The sequence below is a fragment of the Microcebus murinus genome, chromosome 21 (genome assembly GCF_040939455.1).
Source record: "Microcebus murinus isolate Inina chromosome 21, M.murinus_Inina_mat1.0, whole genome shotgun sequence".
NCBI lineage: Eukaryota > Metazoa > Chordata > Mammalia > Primates > Cheirogaleidae > Microcebus > Microcebus murinus.
This window is the reverse complement of record NC_134124.1, coordinates 21,166,194-21,191,705: the sequence shown is the minus strand read 5'-3', so window position 1 is coordinate 21,191,705 and position 25,512 is coordinate 21,166,194. Positions and strand designations below refer to the sequence as shown.

Here is a 25,512-nt window from a genome sequence, read left to right as displayed (position 1 = left end):
TGTCTAGAGTGACAGAGCAACACTTTGTCTCAAAAAAATACACACACACACACATTATATACACACACACACACACATATTATATACACACACACATATTATATACACACGCACATATTATATACACACGCACATATTATATATACACACACATATTATACATACACACATATTATATACACACATATTATATACACACACATATTATATACACACGTATTATACACACACACATATTATATATACACACACGTTATATACACACACACATATTATATACACACACACATTATATACACACACATATTATATACACACACACACACGTATATATAACAAAGAGATCCAATTCATGACTAAGGGCTACTATAGCACAATTAATTGTATGATCATATTGGCAACAGTGGCTCTATTCTAATTGTCATGAATAATGAGAAAGAAGCACAGTGTGTAACACAAACTGATGCCTTCCTTTTAGGTGTCATGGAATGCAGGTGAAGGCAGCTTTGAAGAGAAAAAATTATGAAAGAACCAAGTATCTGTCTGGGACACGAGTCTGTGTGTAACAAAACCAAAATCATCTCCAGATAAGCACTAGCGCCATGTTCATGTTATAAGCCTTATTCATTCCAGTAAAGCACTCTCTACATAAGAAACCGATGTTGATAATGTGCATGGTTTTCTTTAATTCATACATTCATTTTAGTGTTATAATTGCTCATGAATAAAAAGTAATAACTACGGGTCTTTTGGTCTGTACATACTTAAACAATAGTATGATAAAATAATTAAAACAATGCAGACCCAGATCTTGCTTTCTGCCTTGTTACTTGTCTGTATAGGATCCAAACTCAAGAAATGATGAACAAGATGGCCCATGTCCCTCCCAGCTGGTCAAAATTATGATTTCAGGAACTTCCTAATCTTATAAAACGAGTATCAAACACTTTCACCAATGTGATGGTTAATTTTATGTGTTAAGCTGACTGGGTTGTGAGATGCCCAGATAGCTGGTAAAACAGTATTTCTGAGTGTGTCCCTCAGTGTGTTTCCAGAAGACATGAGCATTTGAATCAGGAGACTAAGTGAAGAATGGCCATGCTCACCAAGGTGGGCAGAAAGCTTTCCATCTGCTTAGGGCCCAAAAAGAACAAAAAGGCAGAGGAAAGGCTAATCATTCTCTCTCCTTTAGCTGAGACATTCACTTTCTTCTACCCTCAGGCATTGGAGCTCCTGGTTCTTGGGACTTTGGAATCCAGGAATTACATCAGCACCCTCTGAGCCCTACCTCATTCTCTGGCCTTTGGTCCCAGACCAGGAGTTATACCATCACCTCCCCTGGTTTTTAGGACTTCAGGCTTTCCTGGGTCTCCAGCTTGCAGAGAGTTAATAGTATTTCATGAGAATTCTCTAACTCCATAATTATGTAAGTCAATTCCTAAAATAAAGCTCCACATAAATACACACACACACACACACACACACACACACACACATATGCTATTGTTTCTGTTTCTCTGAAGAATCCTAGTATAGGTTGAATATCTCTTATCCAAAATGCTTGAGACCAGAAATGTTTTAGTTTTTAAGTTTTTTCAAATTTTAGAATATTTGCAGTATTGTTAAGCATCCCATTCAGAAAATCCAAAATGCTCCAATGAACATTTCCTCTGAGCATCATGTTGGCACTCATACAACCAACAATGTGGCATGTGCCCTTTGCTTTTTTAAAAATATTAATAAAAAATAAACAGAATTAAAGAAATTTCTCCATCGGGATAAAGCACATATATGACACTATATATTCGCTTATAATAATAACAACAAAATCACTATAGGCAGGGCCATTGACAAGCTTTTCCCACTGGGGTTACTCACCCGGCTCCACCTGGTCCCTTCACTCAACACTCCCAGCAGAAATATTTCTGCAAGGAACTAATATGGGTTAAAAATAAGGCCTCCCTAAGAGCCTGCTCCCTCCTTACTCAGGAAATTTGAACCCTTGGGTGATGCCATTTTTTACACAATGTGCATTCTGATTACTTCCAGAAGGCAGGGCAGGGTGAACACACGGGGAAAACATTTCTGTCTTTTGAGGCCGTCGTTTATCTACGCACTTCCAGCCCAGAAAATCAGTGCCTGGTGGCTTTTGCTGTTTGAGTATGTGTGTTTCATTCCCGGCCAAAGGACTCCTCCCTCCACCCCCCACTGGCCAGTCTGTCTGCTCCTCCTTCCTCTCTGCCTCCACCTCTGCCCTGGATTTCGTCCTCTGTGCTCTCTCCCCTCCCTGCTTTCCTTTTTTTCATTCCTGTTCAAATGTCAAGAGAGCTTGGCTTTTCCCTCCTTTACTTTTTAAAAAGAGAAACGACAGAGTTTCTTCCAAGTTTCAGGCACTGCTCTTCATAATCCTGCAACCTGGAGTTGCTATTTCACGCCTCTTTCTGCTCGACGCTTGACGCGCACTAAATTTAGAGGAGTATGACATCCACGCTCACTGAAGTCTCCTTTTTCACTGGCAGTGGGCTTGGCTATGGTTCATGCTAGTTCCTAATCTGTCTTGGCATTTTGCTCGCTCAGTACACACTTTGGAAAAATAAAAAACAAAATGAAGTCACCATCCTGACTTCCAACTCTACCCCCATGTCCCTGCCCCAAATCCTGCAATTCCCTTCACCATCCCCACACCACCCGATACAAAGGTGAGGTTAATAAAGAAAACAATCATGGGCTCTCTCTTAGAGTAAGAGATCACGTTGCCAGTGATATCCCAATTGCCAACTCCAAGTAAAAAATAAAAATTGGTAACTAAAAATTCTGACTTTCTACCAATAGGACATAACTTCTTCCTATGTATTCTAGATTGTGCACCGAGCAAGGAATGAGAAACCCAAGCACTCCAGAATTTACTGACCATTAAATTTACTCTATTAGCTACTTGTTTAGAGATTTTAGGACACTGAAGTAAACACACACCTGTTTTCATAAGAGATCCACCTTTAAGAGGTCTAGTTACTCCCTAGCTACTCAAGAATACATCCAAGAATCCATTCATTCATGCATCTTCCCAGTTAGACTCTTGGCCAAGCCCCCTTTGCAAAATATCATGTTGTCCCAGATCGCTCTTCTTGTAATTATAACACAGTAGCAAGATTTAGTCCAGCTTTATCTGAGCTAAACTAGTCTCTTAATGAAATTACAATGTATTATGTTCTCTAAACGCTGTAAATAAGTATATGCAATTGTAATGCATTGTAATGCAATTATAATATATTATGTTTTCTAAATGCTATACATGCAATAAGACAGAGCTTTTCTGTGAGAGGAAAAAAAACCTATACTGCAATAGAGTTGATATGGGTAAGGAAAACCCAAAATTGAAGAGGAAAACTGAGGTTACTTTTGTGCTGAAAATTATTTAAAATTTGATTTCCTAAAAGAAGCTCTTTTCATTAAGGTATAAAACAAAACCAATCAATCAAGAAAATAAAACTCGCCCCATTATGTCTCTTTTAACAATGATTTTGAATAAACTACTGTTCTCTGTTACTTTTTTGTTATCTATGTTTCCTAAAATACAGGCATACTTTTTGAGAGTAAAACTGCAAATTACTTCAAGTGAGAAAAACTGGAAATGATTACAGAAACAAATTACAAATACTGGTCCAGCGTATTTCTAGGCAAAGATATCATGAACAGTCAAATCCCAGATAATGACGGTCAAAAATCCTATATAAAAATAAAAGATGCTGGGAACCCGTATACTCAGATGTATATACACTCTGCAAGTCTGATCCAAAAGAGAAACTTCAAACTCTGATTCCTTCCTAAAATGAGAGCCATTTTCTGCTTAAAAAAAAAAAAACAAAAAAACAAAAACCAAACTTCTCTCTCAAAACTCTTGTGAAGCAAAGAACATAGTTTTCTCTAAAATTATCCTTCCTGCCAATGAACTGTCCTCCTGAGTAGAAAGGAAAAGTTACAGACGGTCGGAGCAGGGTGACAACACAAGGAATGCACGTACTTCTCTTTACGCAATAGTGTCGCCAGCTAAATCCTAACTTTCAAAAGTGTGTCTGCCCTGCGGAAAATCAGATCTCGAGGGAGGGTGGAGAGGGCAAAGAGTACAACTGCACGCTAAATGTCTAAGTGATCACGGTCTAACTTATTAACACACACAGACAGACAGACACACACACACACACACACACACACACACACACACAGCCAAAGTCAGAGTGCCTGCAAGCAAACAGCAGACAGACAGCTTAGGAAGTGAACAGGCGAGGAATGCGAGCACCGAACAGTCCCCTACCTCTCTTGTCTGTTTCACGGCTCGGCGGACGACAATCGCCCCTGATCCCTGGGTGTGCTGAGACACTCTGAAGGCGGCGGCCACTCGGCCCGCTGACAGTGCGAGCAGGCCCAGCCCGTGCTCAGAAGCTGCCCCAGTCAGATTTTCCAACTGCAGAACTGCAGCCAAGTCCCTGCCCATGCCTCAAGAATTTCCTGAACAGCATTCCCGTTCTGTTTCTGCCTGCCTTGAAACCATACTCTGCACACTTCAATACGGCTTTGTCAGGCCGACTCCCAGCTACCGGGCTGTCTCCAGTCATCAATGGGAAACACATGTGTCAAGCACGGGCTCGGTCCCCTGCCACGGCGCTCATGGCGTCTGCTGAGCTCATGCTCCTGACCAGACAAGGAAACTGCTTCTAGAACCAATTCTGATTTTGCAGCCATTGTCCACACAGGCTCTGCTCTCTGGTGCTAGATGCTGGAGCTAAGCCCTCTCTTTCTTCTGCTCCTTTTTAACTAGCCTCCTGACACTCGAGTCCCCACCTGACCCTGTCCGCCCCCTGAGCTCTTGCCAGCCCTGATAACAAGCTTATTACAGCAGAGAGAGGTGAATTCTAATTCAATCTCCCTACCTGCCGCTTCCCTAAGTCTCTGCTCAAAAATTTCAATTGCTAGAGGGGGAACAGTATTTTTAGCACTTCCAGACGGGCTCAGTTCTTCAGAGTTTGTCCCTTCAACCTGATATGTACAGCTTTCGCTGCAGCGACTAAAAATAATGCGATTATTTTCCAGGCACTTTGGTTGCTCTCTGCTCTGTAATGGTGCTGGTCCAAAAATGTAACATTTTAGAGGCTGTTGCATTGTGTTATGGTTATGGGAAACAGAAAGGAGAAAAGAAGGTAGCTTGAATCAAAACGTGTGCTAATTCTGGGCACCTGTGATTATTTCTGGCTGCCACTCTCTCAAGATGTCCTGCGTACATTCGACATTTCTGCTGGATTTGGCGGTCTAACCTTTGACATTTCTTTTTCCCATAAAACAAGAGGAAATCTCAAAACAGAAGAGAAGGAGACCCCTCTTCTCCCACGATGAAAAGAAACCCCGTCTCTAAAGAGACAAAGCTAAGTTGTCGAGGTAACACTGTAGAAAAGAGACGATTTCAAGAGAGAACAGCATTTGTTTAGAACTGTCTTTTTCCTTTTTTTAAAGTATTAACTTTTCACTTCCAAAAATCACACTCCATTAGCAATTATTCTAAAGACTGGCTTGCCTGATTTTAAGTGTTATGTGTTCCTGAGAAATTGCTGTAAATAATAATTCAGTGGGGTTTTGGGTGTAGCATCTAATTAAAATAGGCATGAGCATCAGGGTTGGAATTTTGCCTTGGGAAGCAGAGAGTGAGAGAGTGGGAGAGAGCGAGCATACATCTAAGGTCAGGATACAATTAAAGAATCAAAGAATTTTAGAGTTGGAAGAAACCTCAGAAACCAGCTAATCAAAATTGTTTCTACCCTTCGTTTTACACAAGGAAGTGGAGGCCCAGGCAGATGAAACCACTTGTCCAGGGTTGCAAAGACAGTTAATGCCATAGCTGAGGCCAGAAAATGGAACTGGTGCTCTTTTTCTACATGCTTTCTCCATTCCAGCATAATTTGGGAAGGTGAGATCATCTAGCCTTTCTGAGTAGGCTTATCATCAGATGGTCTGGGTCTAATCTTAGCTCTGCCTCTGGCTGGCTATGAACCCTCCTCAGCTTGCTGGCCTTGGCGTCCTCATCTGTGAAATGGGAATGATAATAGACTCTACCTATACAATTTTTGAGGAATTAGAGAGATAATCTAAGGAAAGTGTTTATAACAGTGTCTATACGTAAATTTCAGTTTAGATTTTTTTTTAAATGGAGCAAACCCTAGTCCTTTTATCTAACTGAAAAGCAAAATTGTACTTTCCCATCTAGCATGAGTTCTACAATGAACTATGTGATTGGCTACCTAAATTTTCTGCTGCCTTAACTTTATGTAATAGGGATTACACCTTAAACTCAGAAAACTGTCCTAAAGCCTTACTGGAACATTAAGCCAGCCACATAGCTGCTTTTCATTTACTCTCTAAACATAACACTGGAGTCTTCCCTCCAGACTAACTCACAGGAAAGGCAAATGGCAGGACCAAATCAGCAGTCAGTTACATGAAGCTGAGCAAAATGCCATTCGTGGAGTACTGGACCTTCTTCTCATACCTTAAGGGCTCAAAATGATCATCCTAAAAATAGAAAACCCTTAACAATCATTCCATGATTGGAAACCTCAATATCCAAAATTAACAACAACAGCAAAATTAAATACTATGATAACCTTTCTGAGAAAAGAGCTGCTGCGAATTCTAAGGAGTCTGATTTCTATCTGGGGTTCCACAGCCTTTGTTTTACGGCTAATCATAGCAAATAGTTAATGAACCCCTCACTGTTTATTAATCACATTTGGTATGCACAGCTTCCTTCAGGGAAACAAAAGAGAAAAGTAGTTGAAGGAGTTAATTTCAAATGGTTTACAAATGTTTTGATAATCAATTTAAAAATATAAACAAACATATCTGGACAGACCACACCAAGGCTTACACATAGGAAGAAGAATGGTGATGTCATCCCAAAGACCTGTCCTAGGCTCTCCCTAAAGACTTGCTACGTGGCTCATTTCAGTGCAGTATTGGAGAGAGAGAGATGTCAGTTTGAGACCCAGCTTCATTACTACAGGCTAAAAAATCCTGAAAAATTGCATAGCTCTTCTAATGTTAAGAAAAAGTATCCAAAACTTAAAATAATGCCAAAGGCAGTTATGTTCTTTCAACCTCATATGTGGGAATTGTTTAGCAAGCCCCCTCAAGACAAATTTAAAAGGAATGTGCTTTGCTGAATTGTTTGCTGTTGAATAAAGGTTCCAGATTTAATAAGGTTACATGTTAACTTGGACACTTTTGTCTGATAAGGGTAATTTCTCTCCAATGGAAAAATATCCCCAAATGTGATGTTTTATTGTCTTATAGGGCATGGCCAGTTTTATATAAATCTAGCAATCTTGATTCCTTTATTATTAATGCACCTATTGACACTTAGCTCCTCAAATGCTCTGAGAACCAGTGTTACCATTGTACAAATTCCCTTGTCAATTAATGAGTCAAATCAAATGTTTGGCATATTTCTTTTCATGTTTATATAAATCATGTTTTTTACTTTTTAAAAAGTACAGTTTGACACTGTTGCATTCTCTTTACCCATATAATTAGTGTATTATGTGAGGTAACTCATTAAAAAGGACTTAGAAAAGTATATGACATACAGTAAATGCTCAAACTATATAAGCACTGCTAGTATTTAATACTGTTGTACTATACTTGGTTTTCAGTTTTGCAAAGGACTCCAGAGATCACTAAGGAGTCCCCTTCCTCTTACACCTTTTTAGCCTTACTAAAGATTCTTGAATCCCCTTGACAATGGATACCCACGGTGGAATTCTTTCATAGATGGTGACCTCTTAGCTTTTTAGAGATTTTTTACTTTTAATATTCCAAAGTTACAACTGACTATGTCTCCCTATAACATATACACTTTCTATGGCTACTCATCATAACCATCAGTTAAAAATTCTGATCTTGGCCCAGCACCTCAGTGGCTCACACCTGTAATCCTAGCACTTTGGGAGGCCAAGGCAGGAGGACTGATTGAGGCCAAGAGTTCAAGATCAGCCTATGGAACATAGTGAGACTCTGTCTCTACAAAAATTTTTTAAAAAATAAAACAGCGCCTGTAGTTCTAGCTACTCAGGAGGCTGAGGCAGGGGCATCTCTTGAGCCTAGGAATTCTAGGTTACAGTAAGCTATGATGACACCACTGGACTCTAGCCCAGGCAACAGAGACCTTGTCTCAAAAATAATAATAATAATCTGATATTGAGAATCACACGAAGCAGAAAACTTCATTCTTCACTTCAATATAAGCCCCAAGGGGGCGAGGATTTTTGTCTGCATCATTTTCTGCCATTGTTCCAATGCCTAGAACTGGCATACAGCAAGCCCTTATACCTGCCCTTTGAATAAATAACAGCTTTTGACTTACTGGGAAACAGGGATTCCCACATCATCCTTTTAAAGGGATGATTGTGACTATAGCTTAAACATGTCTGGTACTATCCAATCATTTCCCCCCACTATGGTTTAGATTCTTTTTGTCACCTGCTTTGCTTTCTTCTGGGAATATTTTGGTTTGGTCACTTTGCTGCTTAAGTGTAGTGCTGAAAAGTGAACCAACTTTTCAGGTGTGTGAGTTTAATGTAGGAGTCCTCAAATGTTTTAAACAGGGGGCCAGTTCCCTGTCCCTCAGACCGTCGGAGAGTGCGGCGCACATTCCGCACATGCGCACTGTGGGCCCGGGATGAGTCGGCTGCTAAGCATGACAGGCGGCAGCAGCAAAGACACCCGACAGGCCGGAGAAATGTCCTTTGCAGGCCGCATGTGCCGCATGTGGCCCTCGGGCTATAGTTTGAGGACGCCTGGTCTAATGCATGGGGAAGGGAGGAACAATCCCCTCTCACTTCTATGAATGTGATCCATGACTGTACTGGATTTCAGGGAAGTAACCTTCAGTCACACCGCGCGAAGTCAGCTCGGACCACTCTATGGCAGGTGCTGTCATCAAGCGACATCTCTCACTGCATTTACAGCTCAGCCTCTCCAGTCTAGCTTTATGTTGGCATCATCTGGGGAAATTTTTTAAAATGTCTACAGCCAAGTTCCCACCCCAAAGATTCTGACTCCATTGGAATGGGATGAAAAACAGGCAGCATTATTTTTTTTAAAGCCCCTTAAATCTGAGCCAGAATTAAGAATGTATGGCATTTACAAAAAAACATAAACCTAAGTGTGCCACTCTGTGAACTAAAATCATTAAATGACTTACCACCGCCCAAGAGTCAAGCCTTCCTGTGACTTCAATGGCCCAGCTCTTGAACTGGTCCTGTGCCCACCTCTTCACCCTCATCTGCCTCCATCCCCACACCCATTCCCTTCCTCCAGTTCTCAAATACCTTTCCACTTGAAGAGCTTGAAAAAAGCTGTTCTTTCCTTCTGGAAAGATTTTGCTTTTTCCTGGAAGTTACTCTCACTTTCATGTTTTCATCTAATTAATGCCCATTTATCCTTCAAATCTATCCTCCAAATCACTTCTTCCAGATTCTTTTTCCCCCGAACCCTCACACACCCAACAGTCTCCTGTTACATGTGCCCATAGACTAGCACTTATTATAGTTGTGATTGCATATTCACTTGTATTTTTACTGGACTCATGTCAATGTTTCCTGATACACAGTGGATATTCTCCATGAGGGCATAGCATGGACTGCTTTCTCTGGACTGTATTCTAGTTCTTGCACCACACCTAGCTCATAGGATTCACAAGAGATATTTTTACATAAGCGAATACAATTTTTTTTTTAAAAAAACTCAAGTGCAGGAACATGCATGGAACCCCCAACTTTCTACATCTTGATTTTTTTTATATTTCATTTACTCTAACTTGTTAAGGTGCTATATTGTACTCAGAAAACTGAGTTCCTTTATAAGATGCAAATATTCTAGAAAACTAATAAGCCCTTTCTACATGTAACTGAAAGACTTTTGTGAGCAAGTAGCAAAGTCAGGTGCCTGACAAAGCCAGTAGGGCCTGAGATACAAAGTAGATTGTGATTATACCCAGGAGATTCTGCTGTGCCACTCACTGGCTTTGGGCAGAGGGTGGGGTAAACTGAGACAATACAGTGAGGTCACATAGAGAGAGGCACAGAGTAGTTACAGCACAAGCCTAAAAAGAGATATTCATCCGGACACTTTGGTTATAGCACACAGAACTCATCAAATTAGCCTAGAGAAAAAGGGGTTGGGGTGAGGGAGATGTACTACATCATGCAACCGTAAATCTAAGAGGTGGATCTGAAGGCAGGACTCAGTGTGTCCATTAAAATATAATCAAGACTATGTCCCTCTTCTTCTCTAGGCTTCTTCACTCTCAGTTTTGCTCTCCCCATTGGGTACTAAGACATCCACTGGTGGTCTCAAGCCCACTTTCCCTGGGAAAATAAAAGATCTTTTCCAGGAAGGACTCTACATAGCCTAGCTTGAGCCATATTATGCTCACCCATCCCTGAATAAATGGACCAGGAAAATGGGGTCCTTGTCTTGACCCTATTTGGTTCATATGACAACCCTAGAGGCAAAAGGGAAGCCATTAGCTCCATCTGTACCACCAAGGCTGAGTGGGATTATCACGGAATTAAGAAAAGGTGGTAGGCAGACTAAAGTATTATGTGAATTATGGATGACAAAATACCGAAGACATACTTGAGCATTTTTCCCAGAGGAAGCATTTTTAGAAATATTATAAGGCAAAATTTAATAAAAAGATACAAAAAGTATTTACTATATATAAGTGCAAAGCAGTTGAATTAGACTTAAAAGAATGGCAGATGATTAACATGGTGCCAGCCTTTCATTTGAGGGTTCATTTCACAAATAATACCTGATGGGAAATGATACTCATCCGGGGTTGGCTCTTCAAAACAGGCAGAGCAAATCCAATGCTACTTTTCAATGGCCTAGGGCACAATTATCTGGTTGACTCTGAAGAGACTATTTCTTTTTTCTTTTTTCTTTTTTTTGGTGGAAGGAATCAGGACTAGGAAGTTTGGCTTGGTGACAAATCAATGACCCAACATTTTGAGGCTGTCTCTATTGGCCAGACACAGTGTCTAAGCTGAAGTCATCTTCTGTTTTGGAAACTCAAATTATATACTTAGTACACAATGAAGGATTTTCAAAATAAGTCATTACTTTGAGAAGAAACTCACACATCTGATAATTTCATGTGACTAGTAATAAAATGCATTGCAAAATGTACCTTTTCAAAAGAAATTAATTAAAGAGCAGGAAGCAAATACTGATAGAGATGAATAGATGGCTCTATGCATTCTTTCCTTTTCAGTGCAAAACACTGAACAATTTCTTTAAAATTATTTCTGGTCCCTAATTTCTCATTATATTATATTATAGTATAGTATAGTATTTATACTATAAATATATATATAGTATATATTTATACTATAAATATATACTATAGTATTTATACTATATATATAGTATGTTTATACAATAAATATATATAGTATGGTATTTTTGTAAGTAAAACTCTTGAAATATCACATTTTATTTGGAAATAAAATTTATTGATCAATAAAAATGGGCCAGACTCCATAAGAGGCATAAATTCATAGGACCTGTGCTAACAAATGCATAGCATCACTCATCTCTCATCTTTACTTTTACAATCACATCAATGCTCAGTGGTATAAAACACAACTGTTGAGTACAGGGATTCCAAGATAATTATAAAAGCTCCCTGAATGAAGAGTGCTGCTCGATTCTAAAGCCAAGCCTAAAAATCCAACTCGATATGCCAGTGATTATACACCAAAAAAAAAAAAAAAAAAAAAAAAAAAAAAGGCAGGCTTTCAAAGACAGAAAATTATTTAACATTATACATTTCAAATTATTTGCTCTTTAGTTCACTAGATATGTGATAAACACATAGACAAAGGCACAACTAGCACAGTGTCTGGCGCATGATAGTTGCCTCATAAATACTATTTCACTAATAATGAACATTGCTAGTAATAAGAAATATTCTCATACCATTTGTGCAGTGGATTGCAGAAAAGAGAACAACGTATAATTTTTAAAGCTCACAAATGATGGACTGTAGCATTTCTAATCTAAAGGAGACAGTGTATCATCAAGTCAAAACTTTGCATTACTTACATGAGAAAATTGAGAAGAGAAAAGAGGAAGTGATGGCCGAAGTCACACAGACAGGTAGTAGAGGAACCGGGCAAAAGATGTTAAGTTTTCTGGTATCTACCTGCTTCTTGGAGTGATTACTGTGATTCTAGGAAATCACTATCACTTCTTCACTCACTTGGGGAATTTCTGCTGGAGATTCATTTCCTGAAACACATTTTGTGTTCCAGGATACATTTTCAGGTTATCTACTCCCCCTTACCTCCTTTTAATTAATCAGGAGGTCCTTTTTAGAATTTCTAAATAGTAAGTTAATAAAAACTAAGTGTAAATGGATAAGGCTGTTTAAAAAATTAAAACATGAGCAATATATGTAACAACCCTATAGTATTTTGAAATTTAAAAAAATAAAATTTTAACAAAAGAGAAAAAAATTAAAATGAGTTCAAAGATAAAATGTTACCTTTCTAAGACAAGGCAGGCAAATGCTGTATCATATACCTTTGACCCTGTATTTGACAGATCAACTGCTCATTAAGTATCTGCTAGAATGAAAGGAAAAAAAAATATCCCTGGATCTTCAGTGGACTGTAGGGTTTAATGGCAAGGGAACGTCCCCAAGTCTTCCATTTTGATAAACTTTGGAGTCTTTTCATATCCTGAGCCTCCTCTCTCGTAATTACCAGAAAGTGTTACAAGCAACAGACTGGTCCAATCTGGCCGAGTTGTATTACTATACTATTTTAGGATGAAGTGTTGATAGAACAAATTGAAAGAAATAGATTGCATGCAAAACGTACATAGGGGCTATAGTGACGTGCCCTGCTTCTCACTCCCCAAAGCAATGACAGACATAAACACCAAGTGGATAAGAACAAAAATATAAAAGTCAGCGTAAAGAGATTGGCTACCTGACCAGCATATTAGACTCTAATGTGACTATGTTGGCATATCTAATGAAAGAACGTGGTGTTCAAGAGATCATCATGGATGCATAGAAGAAAGGAGAGCCATGAAAGAAAAAAAAGTAGATGGAGTTCATTCAAGCACCTGATGAAGGGATCTTAGCCAATGGACTCATGTTTCCTGAGTGGCTGGCTGTTCGGCGCCAGGCATTGGAGACATGGTAGACACAGACATGGTCCTCGCCCTGAAGGTACTGACAAGCATTTGTGGGGAGGACTTTCAGTGCCTCCGATATGACTCACAAAACTATCTCTACTGGGCCGACTTAGCCTGACGCCATTAAGCAATTCTTTTTCATCTAAATCTTCTTTTTCTGATTTGAAATGCACTAATTAACCTTTTCATTATGGTCACTCTTCTGGAGTAGATCTTCTTAGAGTGAGAAAAAAATGTAGTTATCTCTATGCAATGAGCTATTTCTCATTATGATTTTAAAAATTGATATTTCTAATTTAAACATCAATCTCATGAAGTTGATTTGTGTCTCTCCCTTTGAGATATGGACCCTTTCTCGCTGATCTGAAAGAATCAGCTTTCTAAGCCTATTCACTGAAGTTGTCAAAGACATTCAGTGACGACTCTATGGAAAGAGACTTGCCCACGGATAACTACCGTAACATCTATAAATTCCCAGATGCAGGATATAGAATGGATTGGCAAGGGTTTAGAAAACTGCCTGTATCAAATAATGTATGGCCATGATGCAGGAACTGTGATAAAAGTCTGATTTTCACAGAAGTACAGACATAGTGGAAAGTTAACCAGCCATGGTTCCCTAACTTGCTTTCCTGTAATTGCTTACTGCTGTAACTGCTTACTGCTTAAGTGTCACATATCCTTGACAGATGCAAGATTTGTGACTTCCCCAATTGCTTCTATAGATAACATCACTATCGTGAAGCCTAAAACTGGTCTTTGAGATATCTTCCAGAAAGTGCATTAGGGGGGATCAACTGGCATCAACCAGACCAGTGATCAGGCATGGGAACTGAGCCAAGAGGTCCTGTGACCCTCTGTCCAGGAACTGTCTCAACCGAGAACACAATTCCTGCCTCCCAATCCTATGAGTTTGTCCCCAGCCAATCAGCGGACCTAATACCCTAGCCCTTTGTTTGCCAAGCCACCTTTAAAAATCTTAGCCCCAAAATTCTCAAGGAGATGGATTTGAGAAATCTCTCCCATCTCCTCACTTGGCACCTTGTGAAATTAAAGACTTTCTCTGCTACAACTCCTGCTGTCTCAGTAGGCTGGCCTCCATCTGGGCAGCAGCAAGGGGCCTGGTTGGGCAGTAACATTTATAGCTAGAAAAATGGGTCAACTCTTTAACCACACCATTTGATACATGTATAAGAGATCATGGGAGCTAAGCCATTTTGTGCCATCTTCTCTCATTAAAATATTGTCATGCATCAATATTTTATTCTAAAGAAGCTTTTAAAGATTCAATTATTGGAAGAGCCACAGCAGTACTGAGGCTCAACGTAAAGAATGAAGTCAAATTTTAGTTTGTAGTGACATAATTAGTGTTAGTAAATTTGTATTTTTAACATACAAAATCAAAATCTATAACATTTCCAAACTGAACAAATGCATTTGGGGTTCTGGAAAGATTTTTGAAGTTCACTGCACTTCAATACTTCATTTGAATACTTTACACCTCCACATGATTTTGAAACTATAGCCTTTTAGTGTTAATATAATGCACCTGAAAGCATTCTTAACAATTAGCTATATGAAATTGTATAAGACAAAAGTTTTGTAGTTGTCACCATGTTTGTGATTTGCAGGAGTTATAATTTCTTTGCTTTCATACGGAATTTGATAGACCTGGAATACTATCTTCTCAGTCAGCAGAATACCCTGTTACTTAAACTGTCTTATCCTTGAATCCTCATCTCTCAAGTGGGAAAGCAGCCAACTCATAAGGTTGTGCAAGGATTTAACAAAATAATCTCCGTAAAAGTGGCTTTTACATACATAGTAACAGCTAACACTCAGAGTGCTTATTGTGCTCTTATACAGTAAACGCTCAAATATTAGCAGATACTGCTAACTTTTTGTGAGCCATTCTTTTAGTTGATAATGAAATACATGGGTATGGTTTGGTGCCAAGCATTTGCATTCAAAGTGAACCAATTCCTATCTTTATTTTTGCTAATTTCCCTGTGACTTAATTATGACAATTTAATCTTATGATTTAGAGGTTACATTTACAGGCCAAGATCACTGTTACAGCTACATATAGCAGAACTATGTCATTCCAGTTTACATCTTAGGTAAGAAGATAATATTCCATATCAATTCTTCAATGGGTCCTCCCTTAAAACTAGTTGGATCCTTCCTCTAGATTTAGCGTTTTGTTTAATTCATTTCATAATTTTTCTAAACTGGCTTTTTTCCCTAAGAACTCTTTGTTGTATGTAACTATGGGAACTTGAAACATCTCATCACCAATTCAATTATCATGGAATTGCAATTTCTGAAGATTGTCAGGAACTGTGAACTAAGATTTCCGGGATGTATAAAAAGGTGATGATATTAAATAGAAAGGATGCCTAAATATTTAATAGAAAGAAATTAGAATGGCATGACCTGTGCTACATTTGTATGCATCTTTTCACAAAAGTTAAAATGAAGAGCATTTACAAACTCCAGAATAAGTTGCATTTGCCAGAAAACCTACAATTTGAATGCAGAGTCTCCATTTAAGAATGAAAAAATTGCTACGTGGACTTATTTAATGTAAACAACTACCACCTTAACAGACTATAAACACAATATCCCAAAATGTTATGAAACAACTAAACCAGCCATTTAAATGGTTATCTTTCAACAGTTAAGACTTGGTTAGCTTTGCTACCCCAAACTGATTTCCCAAAGCCATTTTGAGGTATTCAGATTTATTTCAGGTATGTTTATTTTATTGGATGTTATGTTTTGTAGCAAGAATTGGAGAAGATGCAGAGACTCTATTAACATAGTATTTATAAATAACTGTAACAGCCAACATTTACGGAGTACGCACTATATGCGACGTATTTAATTACATCTCTTTCTCTGTCTCACGCACACACACACACACCTATGTAGTTATTACTGTCTTAGAGGGTTGGCACACTTTTTCTGCAAAAGCCAGATAATAAACATGTTAGGTTTTGCAGACTGCACAGATTCTATTGCAATTAATAAACTCAGCTATTGTAACTTTAAAGCAGCTGTAGATAATACATAAATAAATTGACACATTTTGTTCTAATCAAACTTTGTTTACAGACTCCTGCATTTGATTTTTACATTTTTAATGTGTCACAAAGTATTATTTTTATTTGTGTCAATTATTTTAAAGTATAGCAACTATTTCTAGCTCATGAGTCTTATAAGAACAGGTGGAAGGCCACATTTGGCCTGGTAGTTTGCCAACTCCAGTACTATCTAAATATTCAAGGCAGGGAATGGAAACTCAGAGAGACTCAGCTGCCAGTAAAAAGCAGAGTCAATTCTGACTCTACAGCCCCTTCTCCTTCTGATTCCTGCACCTCCATCATTTATACTCAAGGCAAAGGCTAAAATCTGTCTAATCAAGATATTAAAATGACTGACAAATGACTGGATAATGCCTGAGATGGTATGTTTCTTTTTTGGGTAATACTGAATTGAATCACGTACTACTGTCTTCAGTAGAGCTTTCATCTCATTTGGAAGGGAAGAAACTCTCACAAAACAAAAGTAATCATTTATGCTGGTATTTACTCATTGGTCCTTAAAATGAAAACAAGTTTGCTTTCCTGTAACTATGTATTTTATTTACATATTCTAGAATTGAAAAACAACTTTTTAAACAACTTTTTTTGGTTAAGAACTCAAAAAAAGCTATCGAAGTCAACTACTTCTAAAGGAAAGGGGAAAAATAAAAAAAAATGGAGGAAGAGAAAGGGTAAAAAAATCAAGTATAAATTAAAATTCTCTTTTAATTTTGGATCTTTTAAGATTTAGGAGAAATGTCTTCATAGCTTCCAAGATAAAAGCTATAAGGTCTTTTTCAATCTGCAGCTTCAAGCATCCTGAATCAATAACTAACCACTATTTGTTAAATGGGTATGAGGTCAGTTAACAAATTTCAAGGAAGAGGAGAAGGGGGGAGAAGAGAAAATGGAGGGAGAGAAGAAAAGGATACCTCAGCCAGGAGGGGCAAAGTTAGATATATGTGGATCTAGGACAGACTGCTTAGACAAGACGGCATTTTTCATTTCAGAAAAATGAAAACAAGTATGAGTTGGAAGAAAAGCATTGCCGGGAGCTTTGTAAACAAATTTAGCTGAAAGACAGACAGTTAAAGCATGAATGAGGAGTCATCTAGCCAGTATCTGTACGGAAAATGGAGCTAAGACAATTCTCTCGTGAGGCTAGTGAAGTTACTATAGTGAATAAGATAATGATAATAACTGCAATTATTTTAAGAGCTAACTCTTTGCCTGGCACTGTGTTAAATGTTTTTCATGTATTATTGAATCTTTATAAAAATCCTATGCATAAGGTGTCAGAATTATCTCCATTTTATAAATGAGGAAACTGAGGTACAGAGAGGTTAACTAACTGCCCCAAATCACATTGTGGAATAATGGCTAAGAGATAACAATGGGATTCAACTCAAGCCTGACTGATGACAAAGCCTGTGTCCTTAATTGCTATGTTAAAGTGCTTCTCATTCCTATTAATGAAGATGAAACTGAAGCAGGGTGGTGTCATGATTTAATATTTTATATGAGTAATAGACTAATGTAATTTTAATAGCACTTTGTAATTTATAAAATGCATTCACACACACGATGTTTCACTTGGGTTTCTGTGTCCCTATGTGGTGGCTAAGGATTATTTTTTCCTAAGTATATCAGTGAAGAAATTTATCTTCAAAGAAGTGAGTTGTTCAAGGTTACAGGGTAAATATTGGTATAGTGGAAGGGAAGGAGCTAGCTCAAGCTCCGTATCTGGGAAGGTTGGTCCCAACACTCAAAAAACAAATGTTTTTGGACAAATGAACCCCTTCTAACTCCAATATGTGTATTTGAAAAAACAGGATAAAATTCTAACTTCTCATCGTCTTTGTCAGCTAAAAAACATTTATCCTACATGAGTACCTTTGGTACACGTAGGTATTTGACACATGAGAATTTCTTTCACTTTTCTGTGATACTGGGTATCTCAGAAACAGCCTGGAAGCACAGTCAGATCAGGGCTCTTTTCTGGACCATGTTCTTAGCCAGCTATGGGATGGTACTACTACTACTCTACATTCATTTGTAACCACAGGTTGATACACTGGCTCTCCAGAAAATAAATAAAAGCCCTAGTTGTAGCATTTGCTAATTTCAAGCAACAAATGTGGTATTACCAAACAGAGTAAAGAAGAGATAAGCTCGGTCAGTTTTCATCCATGGGTAAGAGCTGGCTATAGCATGCCACTGAGTAAAACTATGATATTTGATCAGTGTTTTTCAAACACTTTGTAAAAGCAGAAATTCTTTTTCAACTGATATAAAAATTGTATAGAACTCAAATATAGAAACTCAATACAGTTAGAACTCTGCTGTATGGAAGAGTAGAGTAGTAGAAGACAAAGCCCTTCCCTAAACCCGGCTTCTGCCTCCTCTGTGTAGATCCCTAAGACATTACTGAAGAACATATTCAACTGGGTCCTTTCTTAAGGTCTTTCTAGGACTCTCATTCTAAGATACTATATAATATTATAAGGAACACTTTTTTTTTCATTTGATAATCCTCTAGAAAAGATTTACTTCTACACATTTGTATCATTTTAGTAAACCATGTGGATTTCTAACCAATTGTGACACACAAAAAATAAGAACATTAAAAAACCGAAGTCTCCTAGCTAATTATGTGCCTGATCAAATGGCCACCCCTTCTTGGCATCAACGACCATATGATCTCACAGTGACATTGATTCTTTGATAGCACAGCTCATGGATCTACACTCTGTGGAACTTCCTATGAGGTGACAGACTTTAAGTTCGCAGGGATTCTAGTCTCAAGCAGAGAGTGGTAAAATGGCAGGTGTCAGAGAGTTGGGAGGAAAGAAAAAATTTCTCTGAAAAACCACTTTACAGTCAGTATAGCATGTGATAATTACATATGCTTTTGTCCGGAATTTCATCCACCTGTAACACAACTCTGAGTTGTTATTCACTTCTTCAACTCACCAAGTTCCTTCCTGCCTTGGGGCTTTTGCAGATGTTGTTCCCTCTAACCAGAGGGAACAGTTTTTTTTTTCCTGCTCTCCTTTTTCCGGTCAACACTGCAATACACTTCCTCTGGGAAGCTTCCTGTCTTACCACTCACCACCTATATCCCCTGGTATGCTCTCAAAAATTCTGTGCTCATCTGCAGAACTACAAGTGATTAATTTCTTGTGACTTTTTTTTGTATGCTTGTCTCTTCCTATGGAATAGAAGTTTCATGAGAACAGGACATTGTCTCTTTTATTTTTTAACACTGGGCACATAGTGTCGGAAACATGCAAAGCACTCAAATAATGTGTTCTTCCATTTACAAATAAAAAACGAATGAAGTCACAGGATTCGGAAGATGGTGATGTAGGAAGCATCAGAAATATGTCTCCTCAACTAGACAGTAATTTCACTGACAGAATCAGATGTAACTATTTGCAGTCTACTGAAGGATTGCAACTTCCAAGGCAAGGGCGGGACAGTAAACTGTGGTTAATCTTGGTCAATGTCAGATTTTAGCACAGTGGGAGCTCCCCATTTCCTGCCTGCCCAGCCCATTAGGAGGCAGCTGTGCACCTGTTCATGGAGCAGTTGCACACAGCTTGTGAGAGCCAGTATGGGAAAAAATGGACCCTGTCTTCCAAATACCAATAAATTTTTGCTCTGAGATGCAGACACAGAGTCAGCAGCAATTGTTGCACCTCTCCCCATTGTTATAAGCTCTCTGACTGAACTGACTTTCAAGGCAATGTAGAAGACCAGGGTCTCCCCCACCTTCACTTTTTCCCTTTTTCCACTTGTGGGAGCCAATCATTAAAAACTAGGACATTTGAAAGCAACCATATATGCTAGGGGGTGGGTGGATGGAAAGTGGTCATGCATGCCCAGGGGAAAGAGCAGGCTCACAAAAGACCTAAGAATACCTTCAGTTGACACCTCAGAATAATTCTTGGTACAGAAATAGCCTACAATAATCAAAATGAAAGAAAAAAAAATAGCAAACCCTGGGGAAGAGAGATAATCTGATTTCTAGAGTTGCCACATTAGATTCAAATATCAATTTTTTCAACAAAAATATTGTAAGATATACAAAACAACAAAGTAAGACCTATTCCCAAACTAGCAACAAAAACAACAGAAACTATCCCTTAAAAGGATCTGAAGACGTATCTACTAGACAAAGACTTTAATTCTTTGCACTCTCTTGCATTTTTCTCATTATCCACTCAACATTATCCACACTCGACATCTGAGTGCAAAGGGTTAAAACAACTGTCTTAATGATGCTCAAAGAACTAAAGGAACATGTGGAAGTCAAGAAAATGATGTATGAACAAAATGGAAATATAAATGACAATACAGAAAACTTAAAAAGCAGCAAAATGTCATTCTAGAACTAAAAAATATAACAACTGAATGAAAAAAATCACTAGAGGAACTTAAAGGCAGATTTAAACAGGGATAAGAAAAAATCAGCAAGCTTGAAGATAAGACAATAAAAATGATTTATAGATTGATCAACAGAAATGATTAAATGTGAGGAGAAATAAAAAAAAAAAAACAACACTGAAGAAAAGTGAACAAAGCCTAAGGGACCTGTTGGATGCCATCAAGGAATTAAATGTAGGCATCCTTTACCAGAAAGAGAAAGGGGCCAGAAAATATTTGAAGACAGAATGGCTGAAACCTTCTCAAATTTGATGAAAGGAATGAATATAAACATCCACCAAGCTCAATGAACCCAAGCAGATAATCTCAAAAGGACACACATTGACACACATTATAATCAAAAGCCAAAGGCAAAGAGAAAATTTTGAAAATAGCAACAGAGAAGTGATATGACATATACAAGGGATTTTCTACATGATTATCAGCAGATTTCTCCTGAGAAACTTTGGAGATAAGAAAGCAGTGGGCTAATATATTCAAAGCAGTAAAAGAAAAAAAAAAAAAACACCTGTTAATTGAGGATTCTATATTTTATAAATATATCATTTTAAAAAAGGAAAAAAATAAAAACATTTCCAAACAATAGCTTAGGGAATTTGTTCACTCTATACCAGTTCTTTAAGAAATGTGAAAGGGAGTCCTCCAGACTGAAATGAAAGGACACTGGAGACTAGCATGAAGGCATACAAAGAATAAAGGTCTCAATAAAAGTAAATACATAAGCAATTATAAAAGCTAGTTTTATGGTAACATTGGTGCGTAACTCCACTTTTTGTTTTCTAGATGATTTAAAAGATTAATACATTAAAGAACAATTAGTACAAAAGCTAATGTTATTGTGATGTTTGTTTTTGACTTCACATTGTTTTCTACATAATTTAAAAGACTACTACATTAAAAGATTATCAGTTTATGTTTTCTGACGAAGTAAAAATATGTAGTTTTGTGACATCAACAACCAAAAGGATGGGGACAGAGCTGTTAAAGGCCTGGAGAATTTTGTGTTACTGAAGTTAACCTGGTATAAATATGAATTAGAGTGTTACATCTTAAGGATGTTAAATGTAATCCCCATATTACCACATATAAAATAGCTAAAGAATACACGCAAAAGGAAATGAGAAAACTATAAACATTTCAGTACCAAAAAAAACAATCAACTGTACACAAAAAAAGACAGTTAAATGCAAGAAAACTAGAAGGCATACAGAAAAATGGAAAAATAGCAACAGATAGCAAAATGACTGAAGTAAGTCACTTCATATCAGTAATTACTTTGAACTCTCTAATCACAAGACAGAGATTGACAAAATTGATTTCAAAAAGTAATCCAATGATATGCTGTCTAAGAGATACACACTTCATATTCAAAGACACAAGCAGACTGTAAGTCAAAGGACGTAAAATGATATTCCATACAAATACCAATGAAAAGAAAGCAGAGATAGTTATATTAATATCAGGAAAACAATTCATTTCCAAAATGTTTACATAAGACACATGATGTTATATATTAACAACAGTTTCAACAGAGCAAGAAACTTTTGCTCTGTGTTTTGTTCTAAGAGTTTTATAGTTATAATTCTTACACTTAGGTCTTGATCCACTTTGAGTTAATCTTTGCATATAGTGTTAGGTAACCAGATTTTTTTTCCTTTACACATGGATATAGTTTTCCAAGCACCATTTTTTGAAAAAAAAAATGTTTTTACACATTAAATGGTTTTTGAAACACTTGTCAAAAATAATTTGTTCATATATGTAAGGTTTACTTTTGGATTCTGTTTTGTTTCATTGGTCTATGTGTCTGTTTTTATGCCAGTACCACACGGTTTTAATTACTGTACATTTATAGTAAGTTTCAAAATAAGACCTCCAGGTTTATTCTCTTTTTCAGGATAGTTTTAGCTTTTGGGGGTCCCTTGAGATTCCACTTTAATTCTAGGATCTGTTTTTCTTCTGCACACACACACAAAAAAGTTCTTGGGATTTTTATATAGATTGTATTAAATCTCTAGATCACTTTATATATATTGACAGCCTAACCTAACAATATTAAGTCTTCCAATCCATGAGTATGTTTTCATTTATTTATGCTCTAATTTCTTTGTGTGTGTTTTTTATTTTTTTGTAGTTTTTATCATACAAATATTGTACCTTTTTGTTAATTTCATTTTGAAGTATTTTATTCTTTTTAATGCTGTTGTAAATGGGGAAATTGTGGAGACTAGACACTCATACCACTTTGCATACAGTAGGTTCTCAGTAACCACTTATTAAATGAAACCTGACTGCAGGGCCCAAGTGTGGTAGAGCAGGGTTTCTTAAAGAGTTCTCAAGACAAAAAGAATGAAGCAATAGAAAGGGTTAACTGTGTTTGGGAAGCCAATGTAGGATCCTCAATGCTAGATTTTTCCAGAACTTTGTATCCAATGTGTATTGTGAATCTCTAAAAGGGAGCCAACACATAATGTTTCCTAAGGTTACATGACCACGGATGCCCACAGACTCTTTCTTAACAGAGAATTTTATAAGACTAATGTTCTACTCATTTTGGAAATTTCTATGCAGAAGAAACAGATGAGCTAACTAGGACTCCAAGTGTGTTCTAATAAAGGCAATCTAATCCAATAATTTACCTACACTGTCCAATAATGTGCCCAAACCTGTGCTAAGAGGTCATGGAGACAAAACAAAACAAAAACAAACACACACCAATTTTATGCACTGTATCCTTTTTATAGCATAAAAAATGGACATTTCACATACAGGAGCAGTGATGTGAGATCAGAAAGGGGTCAGTTTCTAGATCCAACAGACCTAATCAGGAAGTAAAATTCTCACAGTCAGAATCAAAGTATTAAACAAATTTCTTGAAGTAAATTCTGGATATCTGAAAACACAGTCAGGGAAAAAAATGGGCTAAAGACATTTATTTTAACATACAAATTTATCTTCTATTTATCTGTGGGGAAGAACTAAGGACATTTCTTCAGATTTTCAGTCCCATGAAGTCACTAACACACTGAGGCTGCCATTCTATGTTGCTCACTGTGGTGGAGATTCAATCCAGACTAAGGAATAAAAAACCAAGTTGGTTCTCCTTTGGACAAACAATGAACATAATGGTGGATTCTCTCTTTAGGGTACCATATATAGCATACTGTAAAAAAAATAAACACCTAAAATAGGCAACAAAAAGAATGCCAGGAAGGAATGCCAAATGAAGTTAATTTCAGGCAGGCAAAGAAATGTTTCTTCCATCCTGAGATCAAATTGGGAACAAAAAGCAGTCCTAATGGTAAAAATAAAATAATGTAAAAACTCTTAGTTTCCACTATGTTACATTTTTCCTCCTTTTTTTTAATGTTAGATATTTTATGTGCCAAGTTATGGCCTCAGAACTCCTGATTTCCTTAGGTCTTTGACAACTACTCACAAAATGCAAGGAAATATAATTCAGTGTCAGAAAATCTCCTAAGCGTTCTACCAAAGTAACTATTTCCCAACTGTTTCCTGACATGACAACTTTCCTGGCATATGTCTATATTCAAAGAATGTTCTGAAGCACATGGCTAAGTGTTAAGATTTCCCTGTATGGCTTTCATGCTTTTAGGTCCCCTTACCCGTCTATGTAACATTTTGAGGATTTATCCTAATTCAACTTCGTATTACTGCAAATTAAGATCACCATCATCACCGTGTATGGTCTGGCACTTGGCATATTTCATCTGTCTCTAACATTTAAAATAATGTCATTAAAGAGTATGTATACACACACAGGGTTTGAATGCGTGTCCCTTCCAAAAGTGATGTTGAAATTTAATTGCCATTACTTAATAGTATTAAGAGGTGAGACCTGAAAGATGTGATTAGGCCATGAGGGCTCCAGCCTCATGGGTGGGACTGGTGCTCTTATAAAAGGGTGACTGTTCCCCCTTCTTGCTCTCTCTTACCTTCTCTTTGTACTCCTGCCATGTGATGATGCTCTCATCAGATGCCAGCACCTTGATATTAGATTTTACAGCTTCTAGAACTACGAGCCAATAACTTTCTCTTTATGATAAATTACCTAGTCTCAGGTATTTTATTATAACAGCACAAAACAGATACATATATATGTATGTGTATATAAAATATATATCCTCTGTTTTGGTATATGTGTATATATTTTTACATATATATATGTATTTTTTTTTTCATTGTCCAGATATGGAACTAAGGTTCTAAGAGCTGAGTAGCTCATCCAAGGCCACCTAGCTGGTAAGGAAGAGCCAGAACCCAGAATCATACCTGGGTCACTCAGACCCGCCACCTCTGCTCTTTCTACCAGCACATTCTGCCTTGGCTTTTCACCACATCTCTCCCATGTAGATTGTAGTCTTCACTTCATCCCATTGTTTCTGCCCCTTCAGTTTCACACTCCTTTCCCATCTTCTTTAGCGACATTTCCAAACCACTTTACTACCCTCTGGTTCACTGTTTCTCAGCGAGGTGCAGAACACTACTTGCATCAGAGATGCACGTGAATCAAAAGGGTAACTCCAGGCCCCGTGCAGGTCTGCTGAGAAAGAACATGTGGAGGCAGAGTATGGGGATCTGCACTGGGAGTTTCCTAAACAGGTTATTTTACATGGCAAATTTTGAGCAGTGCTATTCTAGTTATTATAATAGCCTTTGCACTAGGTATGAATTAAAAGTATTAATCCTTCTTTTCACA

The 25,512-nt window shown here is 37.6% G+C and overlaps 1 protein-coding gene across 2 annotated transcripts in view; it reads right to left on the bottom strand.

The window, feature by feature from the left end:
• The window catches only part of SGCD (sarcoglycan delta), an 870,136-nt gene that overhangs the window by 366,682 nt on the left and 477,942 nt on the right, over positions 1 to 25,512 (bottom strand). The window contains exon 1 of one of the 2 annotated variants that reach the window (XM_012781599.3): positions 4,313 to 4,749. The exons of the other annotated variant lie outside the window; for it this stretch is intronic. Coding sequence (XP_012637053.1) covers positions 4,313 to 4,492 — 180 coding nt within the window. The 5' untranslated portion in view covers positions 4,493 to 4,749. Of the gene's footprint in view, positions 1 to 4,312; positions 4,750 to 25,512 lie in introns of those variants that run through there. 2 annotated transcript variants of the gene reach the window in all.